The sequence below is a fragment of the Diospyros lotus genome, chromosome 4 (assembly GCF_014633365.1).
Source record: "Diospyros lotus cultivar Yz01 chromosome 4, ASM1463336v1, whole genome shotgun sequence".
Lineage (NCBI taxonomy): Eukaryota > Viridiplantae > Streptophyta > Magnoliopsida > Ericales > Ebenaceae > Diospyros > Diospyros lotus.
In genome coordinates, this window is record NC_068341.1 from 14,643,964 (window position 1) to 14,657,162 (window position 13,199).

The following is a 13,199-nucleotide window of genomic DNA, read 5'->3' on the forward strand; positions in this document are numbered from 1 at the left end:
TTGTTTTTCTTTTTGTTATAACAATAAAATAACTAAAAAATTACACAAAATTTCTGTCTCTATGAGATTCAAATTTGAAATGTCCTTAACATATAGAAGTACCGAATTTAAAAATAGGAGATTCAGACTTTGTTCTGTTTGATGCATACACAAATGTGAATAGATAACTTGTGTATTTGCAGATTTTGATTTAGTTGACATACAAATGAAGTAATTGATGGAATAACAGAATTCATGCAATTAAAGGAGCTCTTATCACCCCCCCACCCCCCCCCCCCCCCCCCCCCCCCCAAAACACCTAAAAAAGGGATGCACGTTGTTCTTGGGGATGTCAAAAAGATTACTGACTGTTAATTTAGTTGTACTATTGTCTGGGTGTCAGATAGTTGTGATGGCCAATTGTTTCGCAAATTTTTCGTGCTGATCCTGTAGGAAGTCTTGATTATGGAATACGCTTTTTGTTTATTTCATTTTGCTGGCAGATATACTACAAGCTCTAGCTCTGTAGTGTGTAATGGTATTCTAACGATGTTGTTTGCAGGCCTTTCGAACTTGTGGAGCATTTCCAAATGCATGAGCTTTCTGGAGGAACTGTGCGTCCCTTTGAATGCGCACAGAGTTAATTGTGTCATGCTCAATTGAACAGGTAACTGCCAAACTGATAAACACCTTTCCTTTCCTTTCTATCCCTCCAAGAAGATGATGATGTGGGAATTGCGTGCTTCTTGAATTAATGATAGAGGCCACTCTTATTTATGTTTTTTGGTACATATCCCCTTTTCTTTAAGCATATAGGCCACTCTGATTTTAGATATCATTTTGATCGCTCCAATTTGAGATGACCACAATATACTTAGTAAATGTAGATATTTTTACAATGCAACAGCACTCCCAGCATTATTCCCACTAGTAAATTACATGGGAAACTACTAATTTGAGCTCATGGCCCAAGATAACAATTAGCAGTTATGATATATAAAATTCTCTCTTTTTGCTGTAGAATTTATCTCAAGTCTATTGGTTGAGTATGGGCTAAGCCACTGGATGAAAACTTTACCCTTAACCTTGAATCTCATGAAGATTTTACTCAGCTGATAGAAGCGTGATCTGAAAGTTTACTAACAGCCCGCAACAACCCCTCCCCCCTGCCATTTCCCCAACTCCCCAAACAACACAAACGCATGCACAACCACTCTTTCAAATCTGTGAAACATTGTCAGCTGTTGTATTCCAATTTAGAGTTCATCAAAATTTAGGGTTATTTATTTTTGGGAGGGAGGTTGTCTTAGTTTTGTCTCAGGTCTTTGCCAACTTCCAAGAGTTGAAGTAGGTGTACTCGCATTTCATGTAGTGCTAAGTGGTGTAGCTTGCTCTGATGTAACTAGTTTAGGAATTGTTCCTTTTGGCCCAAAAGGATGGTGGTTGGACGTGACCTCGCGACGATAGGGAACAGACTCCTGGGGGTGGCTGGCACTCACAAACACTCCGGCGTTCAAGTAAATAAGAGAGTAAATTGGCAGTGTTGGTAGGCTAGAAAGAACATGCTTTGGATTTGGAGAGAGCTGGTTTATATAGAATGAGAAGTCCTCCTACATGCATGTGTCGTGTGTTTACAGGGTGATAGAACTGGATATTCAGTGCTGACGGGGCTCCCTGATGGTGGTATGGTGCTGACGAGACCCTCATTAATGTGAATGGGATCTACTATTCATGATGATGAGATCTGCCATTAATGAGGATGAGATCTTGAGTAAGTGCAGGAGTACCCAGCATGCGGCAATAATGATGTTGTTGCAGGCAGGCACAGAGCTAGGGTTAGGCTAAGGGCGAGGGCTGAGATTGGGTTGTGGGCTAAAGATCAAGATTGGGCCAATACGGTCCACAGCCCCCCAAGTCGGTTGGTCGCGAAGCGAGCATCTGAGCTTGTAACTTCCAAATTTCTTTGTTCTTGCTTTGCACCTAGGGTTTAGCCTAGGGTATGATTGCAATCGGAAAGATCTAATTGAATAGAATTAAGAACATAATGAATTACATGAAAATTGGATAAAAATGGGAGAGTAATTTAGAGAGAAATGAGGGCGAGATGCAGAGAAGAAACGAGAGGGAGAATGGAGAGAATTGTAGAGAGAGAAATTGAAGATTTCATTTCATTAATTCAAGTATGAAAATCTCATCCTTTTGCATAGCATATTTGCTCCTAACTAACTGCATAACAACACCCATGTGCTTCTAACCAAATGCTAAAATATCTTCTAACAACTATTATCAACCTATTACTATATTACTTTTCTATGGATCCTTGGGTCATGACAATTCTCCCCTCCTATAGAGAGTTCTTATCTCCAAGAACTTGCAACAAGTAGCCATGACTCTTCATCCAATTCCAGCCTTTTCTATCTGATTCATCATTCTTCCTTCTTCTAGGTCTCTTCTTCATTTTTAGGTTTTCAATTGAAACAAAAATGATAATCATTGCAGACAAGGCTGCATCTTCCTCCAAAAAGTAACATACTATTCCCTTGGGTTTGCAATAGCTACCAAATTAAGGTTGTTAGTACCCATAGTCTGAGGATCCAATATAATGCAAAAATCTGTCAATGTGTCCACATCAAATGCCTTCAATGAATTTAACCACTCCTTGTCGCAGGTAGCAGCTGAAATCTAAAACCCAACAGCCTTCAAATGTCGATCATTCCGAAATGCACACAACCAACCAACTACCACATATGTTCCCCTCTTCTCATCATCTTTGTTGTGTGTTGTTTTGAATACAGGGGGTTGACTAACTAGTTCTCCAGTCATTTATTCATCCTTCAATGTAATAGACAAGCATTCAGATTTGCCAACTGGAGGAAGAACCAACACAGTAGTGGGAGTTTTGTTCCCTTTAACAAAACCTTTGACTTCTTCAACTGTCTTGTTTAACTTTTCCCCAGCTACAACCGACTTCAAGAATTCCTCACCACTTTGAATCTACTGCTGGTGGATAGAACTACTATCAAGATCATAATTCAAAGAAAACTTCCCTTAGCTGGAAAAGAAATCAACATCTTCTGCAATTTGGCTTGACCCTTCTAAAATGGCAACAACACCATCATATTGTTCAATGCTAGTCTTTTATGTCGATGGTAAGATATCCTCCAACTAGTGTTGTTTCCACCTTCTCGTTGCCTATTTTAACCCAAGCTAAGGAATCCTTAGGTTTCCCCGCAATCGCATTCTCCACATTAGTCGATTCTCCATATAATGGGCTCGTCGCTCACGGTAATGCAAGGGGCCTTGCTTCTTCTGTAAATCCCTTCATTGACCCTTCATTTCTTTCATGTCAGCCCTTATTCAGCAAATTCAAGTGTATTAACTCTTGTCTTGGCTGCTCCATTTTAAGGAAGTCCTCTTTGTTAAAACTTCTGTGATAATTATAGAAATATTTCACCGGGAAGTTGTAATGATACTTCTTAGTTAGTATCATCGCAAATTTTTGCAGCTTCTCTCGAAACATATGATCGAATTCCTCACATGTTTCATGAATCCCACTGCTTGCTCCCTTGTCAATTCGGCTAGACACATTATCCAATCTTTGCCAAGCCTGATTCTTCTGAATAAACTGCTCCTGATTCTTGTTGTTGCCTGCTAAAATTGCAACCTTCTTCTGTTGCCATTGAGGCTCCAATTGCCTCATACTTTCATTGCTTCCCATGGATTCACGAGCAAAATTTTTCACTGAAAATGCAGTATTTTTCTGCTGCAATTATGACTCCAATGGTCTCATATATGCACTACTCCCCATTGCCAACTTTTCACCAACAACATACTTCAACAGCCAAGGAATGAGAGTTTTGTACATGCTTTTGTTTTGTTTGTTATAGCAGTTCCTATACTTGCCTCAATTGCAACTCAATAGTTGGGGCACCTGCTTTTCTTTGCCTTTCCACTTTGACTCAAGTTTGCCAAAATCTATCTCTTGTTTTCCTTTTACTCACAGCCCACAACTCCAACAATTAACAAGCAGGATAAGTTGGAAATTCACTTTTCAAATGGAATCTACCTATGAGTTTACTGTCATAATCCTAGGGCTTAACCTAGGATCAGTTTGGGAATCGGAAGAATCCGATTCAGCTAAAGCCAAGAACATAGGAGATTAAGAAGGAAATTGGAAGAATGAGGGAGAGATTAGAAGAAGTGTTAGGGGGGTTAGAAGAACAGAAAAGAGGGAGATGAAGATCAAGAAAGGGGAGAGAATTTGGAAGAGGAGGAAATCAGGTTTTCAATTCATTAATTTCTTGAATAACAAAACAAACCATTACAACAATCTTTTATAGGCATATTTGCCTTCTAACAGCCTAGCACATGCTCCCATGTGCTTCTAACCACTTGCTAAAATATCCCTAACAAACTATTTTATCCTATTACAATAATACCTTTTTATTGTTCATAGGATCATGACAATTCTCCCCTCCTTAAAAGAATTCTTGTCCCCAAGAATTTGTAACAAGTAGCCATGGCTTTTCATCCAATTTCAGCCTTTTCCATCTAGTTCATCCTTCTTTCCTTCTAGTTCATCCTTCTTTCCTTCTTCCTCCTTCTAGGTCTCTTCTTCTTCATTTTTAGGTTCTCAATTGAAACAAAAATGATAATCATTGCAGACAAGGTTGCATCTTCCTCCAAAAAGTAACATACTATTGCCCTTGGGTTTGTAATAGCTACCAAATTAAGGTTGCTAGTACTCATAGTCTGGGAATCCAATATAATGCCAAAACCTGTCAAAGTGTCCACATCAAATGCCTTCAATGAATTTAGCCGCTCCTTGTCGAAGGTAGCAGCTGAAATCTGCAACCCTACAGCCTTCAAATGTCGATCATTTTGAAACTTTAACCGACTAGCTACCACATATGTTCCCCTCTTCTTATCATCTCCAAAATTGGCAACAATATCACTACAAGAAAATTGGTCTTCTGTGATGACCTTAGGTTGTCACAAAAAGATAGAATTTCATCACGCAATCTTTTTAGTGATGATCAAATATTCGTCACGAACTCGTCATCGTAGGTCCCCCGCCAATTATCTTTGGTGATGAAATAATCATTTTATCACGATAAATGCATTATTGGTGACGAAAAAACTCGTCGCCCAACTCATCACCCAAGATCAATGTCTCTTCATATCTAGCCACTAAAAATACTTTTTAGTGACGAATTACTTCATCACTATTGGCATAAATATTTCCATCACTAGAACATATTTGTGACTACCATTAATTTTCACAATTTTTTTTTATCTCATCACCAACACTATCTTGCGACGTTATCTCCTCATCAAAAAACAAAATTGTTTGTTATGAGAAAGTTTTTGTGACAAAACACTTACTCACCAAAATGTACTTGTGATAAAAGTGAAGTCCTCACATAAAATATTCTTTGATGGTTGGTAAAATACTTGTGCTTTACATTAAGAGACTTTAGACATCACCAAAAAAATTTTGTGATGAAAGCATCTCATTGAAAATACTTTTTTACTACAATACAATATCATCACCAAAAACTTTTGACGGCTAGAGTCTATCAAGGAAATAACATCACTAAAATTATAGATGACTCACCCAACCTGTCACTAAAAATTTCCTATCATGAAATTCTCATCATATAGTCCCACAAACATCCCTGTTAATAAATTATCAACCTATTTAAAATATCAAACACAACTAACACAAATTTCAATAAATTACATCATCCAAATTGTTAGTCTATCAAAACATATCCCACAAATGATAGAACTCATCAAATCTAATATTCAAAAACATGTTCCAAGCATAATTCATCAAATAAAGACAAACAAGAAAAAAGTATATCAAGTCAAACTAAACTTTCAACTTCTTTGGATCCTTAAAGTCCCACACATCTAAGAGTTGTTGCCATCTTCTGCATTTGATGGTTCATCTAGAGTTTTTCTCCAACCTTTTCTAAAATAATGGCTAACATACTCTTCAACCAATGGATTTCCTCTTTCTATGCTTCAAACTCAATTTCTCTTGACTCATTATAGTGTAACAAGTTCTCTACTTATGCATGCCAAGAACCTGAAAAACAAAAGATCAAATAAATAAGTATAATTTATTTTAATGTGAAAGATTTATAATAATTCAAATAAAGAGAACTAACCATACTTGTAATTTAAAAATAGCTATACTAAACTAGTCTAGTGATGACCCTCTCTACCTAAACCTATCCACCAACTATAAAGAATTTGAAACAATCTATAACTTTAGAACCTATGTTATTAGCAACTAGACATATGGACTTCCATTAATTCGAGTCTCAACCAAGGTGTTTATCTTGCAATGGCTAACATAATGCTGCAATTTCATAGGCAGAACTTGATACAAAAAAAAAAAAAAGGTTCTTCCATTGATGACTATGAACAAGCTCATTCCTTAATATGAAGTCAACAAGAGGACAATAACAAATAAGATACCTTTAGTCTCAACATGTGATTATAAAGAGGTAAATGAAAACTCATATAATCATGAATGTTCAAATAACCAAAAGGATAATAACAAATAATATAATTTTAACAAAGTACTTGAAGTCTAGAACATTAATAAGATGCAGTGTTTCAAATTTCGTAAACAAATTCATAAAATGAACTTCAAGTCTAAATGTTATGCAAAATAAATAAACAATTAGTTCTATGGATTTGTGCTTAAAAGAAAAATAATGCAACACTTATTGAGAAGAAAAACAGAAAATAATGCAGCATTTGAACCTGCATTTATATCCATAATATGTTAGTATATCATAGCATAAATTTTCTACGATTTAAATATTTTAACATGTTAGTAGTATAAATATAAAAATATATATCCATAACATGATAGTATAATCATAGTATAAATTTAATTAGGTTTTTTTTAATCCTGACACATTTATCTCACTTTATGCACTGTCACACAATACTAAACTTCTAGATTTATATATAGCCTTGCCTAAACATACATTCATTTAAAATAACAAGAAGGAAATGGTTCTGTCAAACATGACAGTCAAATTGAGATCCTTTCTAAGCCAAACTATGAGCGACTAACCATTTACTCGTGCACATGATGAACGGATCCAAAATGAAAAAGGAATCTCAAATTGCCCATAAAAAATAAGAGATACCAAAGCCCAAAAGAGACCTAACAAGTGGCGAACAACTCATAAACAAGCTAAACCCTAATTTCAATATATACACTGCCATCCACAATCCAAAATGTCCCTCGTCGGTTAAAAGAACAAGAAGCTAGCACCGGTTCTTTATTTTTTTTTTTTATTTGTAGATATATAATATAGGCTCCCCTCTACTGCACAATGACACAAGTGGAAGAAGCCAAGCAAGTTCTGAGCATGGCCGTGATACGAGTCTTCTCTGAGGAATTTTGACAAACACGTGGTGTGCTTGAACAACTAATTAAACACAGGCATTTTATCAAACATATGGTACACGCAGAAATGGCAAAACATAAACAATGAATCCAAGCAATACGGGCGAAACCAATTTAAGGCGAAAATAAAAGAATCAATTCTGGATATAGAGAATATCAAAATTTTGTTTCATTTTTTGCCACTAGTATTGAAACCCTAACATAACACATCAACTGTCAAAACCAAAGATTGAACCAAACCTGGAACAGTGAAACTGAAACCACTGATTTGCAGAGCGACCCAGCGAAAGGCAAGAGCAAGAGCGATTTGCAGAGAACGAGAGGCGACCGACAACGTCGAACCTCCCCCAACGCCAGCGAAGACCGACCGACAGAGAGTGAGTGAGCCAGAGTGAGAAAGAGACAGCCAGAGCGACCAACAAGATAGAGCGAGAGAGGCAGTGGCGACGGGCGACCGCCGACCACCAAGCGAGAGCTCTCACACTCGGCTAACCCAGCATGCATTCTGATATATATATATATATATAGCTACACGGTTGCACTGTACATAGTAGAAATCAGGCACCCGATTTGGCTACTATGCACACCCTAAGTGCTAACAACTGCACAAGGAAAAGGATAGGGGAGAGCTTGCCTATTTTGGCTTGCAGGAACCAAAATAAAGCCTCTATTCTGCAACCCTTCATCCTCTGATCTTCGTTGTTTTCTCTTCTTCTTTGTTATCCCTCGCTTTGTTGCTGTTCGTGATTCACTCTTTCTATCTCTCACCACCGTTGCCCCCCCCCCCCCCCCCCGGCCGATAAATCTAATAATGCGGCCTGGGAACTCATCCAGCCATTTTTGGTGATGCACGGCTATGCATATACACGAGCACATTGTTTAATGATAAAAATACTAATAATAATAATTGTAATTGTAATATTGATAATAACAATAACAATAAAAATAATAAGGATAATAATAACAATAATATATATAATAATGATAACAACATACATATTACCAACAGCAATGATAATAATAATATTAGCAATCATATTAATAATAATAATACTAATAATAATAATAATAATGATGATAATAATAATAACAATATTAATAATAATTTAAATATTACTAACAATAATAATAATATTAACAACAACAAGAATAATATTAACCATAATAATAATAGTAATATGAATATACATATAAAACAATAATAATAGTAATATGAATATACATATAAAACTTAAATAAGGACCCACTAATACATGATAAAATTTCAAGCAATAACGCTATCACATCAAATCTCCAAAGCATGTTCAATGACATTAAAAATGATAATTTTGGGCCATTACAATTTAAATTATGATGATTATTAAATAAATTAAATAATAATTTATGATAATTTATTAATTATTAATGATAATTATCAAGGGTGGAAAGTTGTAATGATGAACTAATTTAGTGTTGACTTTTTAGTTATCTCAAAAAATACTTTTGGTAATGACTATTTTTTTTCACCAAAAGAAATAATATCATCGCTGAAAAAATTACTTTTGGTGATGACTATTTTTCGTCACCAAAAGTTAATAATATCATCGCTGAAAAAATTAATTTTGGTGATGACTATTTTTCGTCACCAAAAGTAATAATATCATCGTTGAAAATTTTCCTGCCATATGTCTGGAAAAATTTGAGGGCCAAAAATTAGAGTGCCAATTTTGGGTGATTACCTTTTATTGTCCTCACCAAAAGTTCACTTTTGGCGACGACCCAAAAATCTCATCACCAAAAGTGATATTTGGTGAGGAAATTTTCCTCATCACAAAAAAACTCGTCACGAAATATCATTTTTCTTGTAGTGTATGGTGGCATTGTTTAGGATCAGCAAGTCTTCCTTCTGCTGGGGTTGTTTCCCTCTTATCGTTTGATAAAAATCCCTCCACGTTATCTAATCTTTTAGCCTTCAATTGTTGTTGCTCCTCAACCTCAAAATTTACAGCAACATTCTGGCACATTTTAGGATCAGTTCTACACACATTCACAACATTGGAAGATATTTCAGCTACAAGTAGGCCATCTTCATAGCAGTTCTGCTTCTAGTTCTGCCTTTTCTTCACTTTTGATTCATGCTCCCACTCTTCCATAAAATGATCAACGCTCCTTGCTTCCTTGTTTGTTCTTTCTTTCAGCTTCTCTTCCTGCTGCTCCATTCCAAGAAATTCCTCCTTGTTAAAGCTTCCATGATAATGATTAAAATATTCCACCGGAAAATTGTAATGATACTTCTTAATAAGTATCATCGCGAACTCTTGCAACTTCTCGTGTATCATAAGGCCAAATTTCTTGCTCTCTTCATCAAACCCTTTGTTGGTTCCTTTGTCCCTTCGGCTAGTCTCATTCTCAAACTTCTTTTCCCAAATTTGATGCTTTGGGTCAACTGAAAATGCAGCATTCTTTGGCTGCCATTAAAGCTCCATTCCAGCTGAAAATGAAGCATTATTTTGCTGCAATTTAGGGCTCATCTACTCCATGTATGCACTGCTCCCTTTAGCTGATTTTTCACAATCAACATACTTTGAAGACCAAGGAGCTATATACATACTGCTCTTTTTCAAACAAGGTATCCCAAAATTCAAAGCCAAAATTAACCTTTGTTTACCTTACTAGCAACCTAGGATTTGATTGGAATTACCACCTGAAATTACTACTTCATTAATGAAGTCGGATCATAATTACCGCAAAAGAGCGTTGGAATTCACAGCCAAGAATCACCCATCCCAATTCGCCTTCCACAATCCACTCCTAGCTGCTCCAAACCTTGCTGGAATCAGATACCGAAATTGCTGGGCTTCTTAGCTGAGATCCAAGACCTATTCCACCACCTTTGGAGCCATCAAGAACTGGTCGGAGGACTTGCCTAACCTACTTCACCTCCCAACGACAAACAAGAATTACCTAACTTCCGCCGAACCAGCTTTGATTACCCTCGAAGCCAATCGGCCAGTGCCACTGGGGGTTCTCTATCGCTGAATCGCTCCTAGGAGTCGCCGAGAATCACCGACTCTAAATCTTCAACCAAGATTGCTTAATCTTGGACAATTATGATCGCTCGGAACTCCTACACCAGTCGTGACTTCCTGGCTCGCCTGCTGCCCAGCCTTCTATTCTTGCCTCAAACGCTTTTCGACTTGGAAATTAGCAGCCTACGGTGTCGGAACTCACAAGCAAAGAAGTCGGATCGAACTTGCTTGCTCGCCGTGGATTTCGGAACCTGCTGCGCAACTCTGCTTCTGAGGTCACCCTCTTGAGTCGCACGCTCCCGGCTGGAATCGCCTTGCTTCCAGAAAATCCCTTTCGACAATCATTGGCCCAATCAGTCGGCAAATTTGCTTAGCCTCTCGTCTCCTTCCTCCGATTTCTCTCTACCTGCGATCACTTCTAATCGCAAACCTCTTGCCAGTGATAACCCAACCAGTGATGAATCAACGCTTCCTTTCTCAGGTTCTGCCCAATCACCGACCAAACCAAGATTGCCAGAAACCCGCTGCACAACCGCGATCGCTTGTAACTCCGGCGCCAGTCACGACCTCCTGAGCTGAGGACCACTAGCCGATGGTAGCTCCTTGAATTCGTCTGGGTTGTTGAGAATCGTGGCCATCACCTCCTGACGCTACTCCACCTTTCAAATTCGAACTGCTTAGGATGAATTGATGCAGTTGGTGAGAATTGCTTTGCTCTCTCTCGTTCACTACCGACCTTAATATCCTCCAAATCGAATTGGAAACAATGGCCTACCAACAGCCGATAATCACCATCGGAACTCACCGATAATCACCGTCGAAACAGTCGATAATCACCACAGCCAAGGATGGACTGCTCTGATACCAATTGTCATGATCCTAGGGCTTAACCTAGGATTAGTTTGGGAATCGAAAGAATCCGATTCAACTAAAGCCAAGAACAGAGGAGATTAAGAAGGAAATTGGAAGAATGAGGGAGAGATTAGAAGAAGTGTTAGGGGGATTAGAAGAACAGAAAAGAGGGAGATGAAGATCAAGAAAGGGGAGAGAATTTGGAAGAGGAGGAAAATAGGTTTTCAAATCATTAATTTCTTGGATAACAAAACAAACCATTACAGCAATCTTTTATAGGCATATTTGCCTTCTAATAGCCTAGCACATGCTCCCATGTGCTTCTAACCACTTGCTAAAATATCCCTAACAAACTATTTTATCCTATTACAATAATACCCTTTTATTGTTCATAGGGTCATGACATATACTTCCCTTCTATATCTATTTCACAACAGTCACCTTATGGTACTGCTTCCTGATTCCTAATCTTCCTCTAATTTATACTGTGTTGCACATTCGATCCACAACTATTAGATTTCTTGATCTGCAATTAATTGCTGATCAGGAGTCCAGGACTGCCAAACAATTACCCAATCCAAGCTAATCGTTGAAATTCACTGCAACGAACCACTATGGATCAGCTATTCCTTAAGATTTGCTCCACTTTTTATTAACGAACATGGTTGATTTGTCCCTAAATTTTGTCGCCAAGATAATCGAATTTGTGGAGATTTACGTGTATTCCTTCCACTCCCCAGAATTTCACCAGATCGACGGAGTTCTCCAATGGAATCGCCCACTGCAATCATTTCCAACACTCGATCACAGCAAATCCAAGATTGCCCAAACTGTGTGCGATTGATGTGATTCAACGATTACCCCAACCTATTTCCACTTTATGCGGAGCTTACCGAAATTCGTGGTCGGACGTCCACCTCTTGCTTCTCCTCCTAAGTCTGCATTCAATTATGGCTTGCAACTGATCGCTACCTAGTACCTACCCATAATCAACGCCAATCAAGATTCCCAGTGGAGTATTCACCCAATCACTGACCACTTCAAGCGTATATCGTCGAAAATTGTTGCTTCTTCCCAAACCTACTGCCAAGGATTGTTGGAATCCCTGCCACTTATACGACAACTCCTATTAAAGAATCAATTCTGAGATCCAATGGTTGTCTTCGATTTCAAAACTCGGATAGGAGTTTCTAGAAGTCCCAGACTGCATCACTTACCCAATCACCATCCAAGGTGTGTTGGAATTCACCTAAATTTAGTGCATTTGATTTGTAACTAAATTGCCGATTAGAATCGACTAACACGATGGATCAACCACTTTCATACTTGCTCGCAATCACTCCAAATGCAAGGTCGTCCAATTTACATCCACTTCACGCCTTGGTCGATGGTCACAACTTCCCAGATCTTAACCGAAAATTAATTCTCAACCGAGATACCATCCAAGCTCGTTGGAATACTTGAACTCGCTTATTCTGTTGAATCTCTAGTCCTAGGATTTAATCACTGAAATTGATTTCAACAGCCTTCAAAATGAATCGAAACCACAACCAAGAACCATTGGTTATGATACCAATTGTCATGTACCTAGGGTTTAGTCTAGGGTACGATTGGCAATCAGAAAGATCTGATTGAATAGAATCAAGAACATAAGGAATTAGGGGGAAATTGGACAAAAATGGGGGAGTAATTTAGAGAGAAATAAGGGCGAGATGTAGAGAAGAAACGAGAGGGAGAATGGAGAGAATTGTAGAGAGAGAAACTAAAGATTTCATTTCATTAATTCAAGTGTGAAAATTACATCCGTTTACATAGCCTTATATAGACATATTTGCTCCTAACTAACTGCATAACAACACCTATGTGTTTCTAACCAAATGCTAAAATATCTAAAATATTTTCTAACAACTATTATCAACCTA

At 37.7% G+C, this 13,199-nt stretch overlaps 1 protein-coding gene across 2 annotated transcripts in view; it reads left to right on the forward strand.

Annotated features, from left to right (window-relative positions):
- The window catches only part of LOC127800711 (protein ALTERED SEED GERMINATION 2), an 85,647-nt gene that overhangs the window by 65,733 nt on the left and 6,715 nt on the right, over positions 1-13,199 (forward strand). For both annotated transcript variants that reach the window (XR_008022836.1, XM_052335488.1), the window contains exon 19: positions 542-646. Coding sequence is in view for 1 of the 2 variants with exons in the window: in XM_052335488.1 (XP_052191448.1) it covers positions 542-623 (82 nt within the window). In the remaining variant the exon portion in view is untranslated. The remainder of the gene's footprint in view (positions 1-541; positions 647-13,199) is intronic.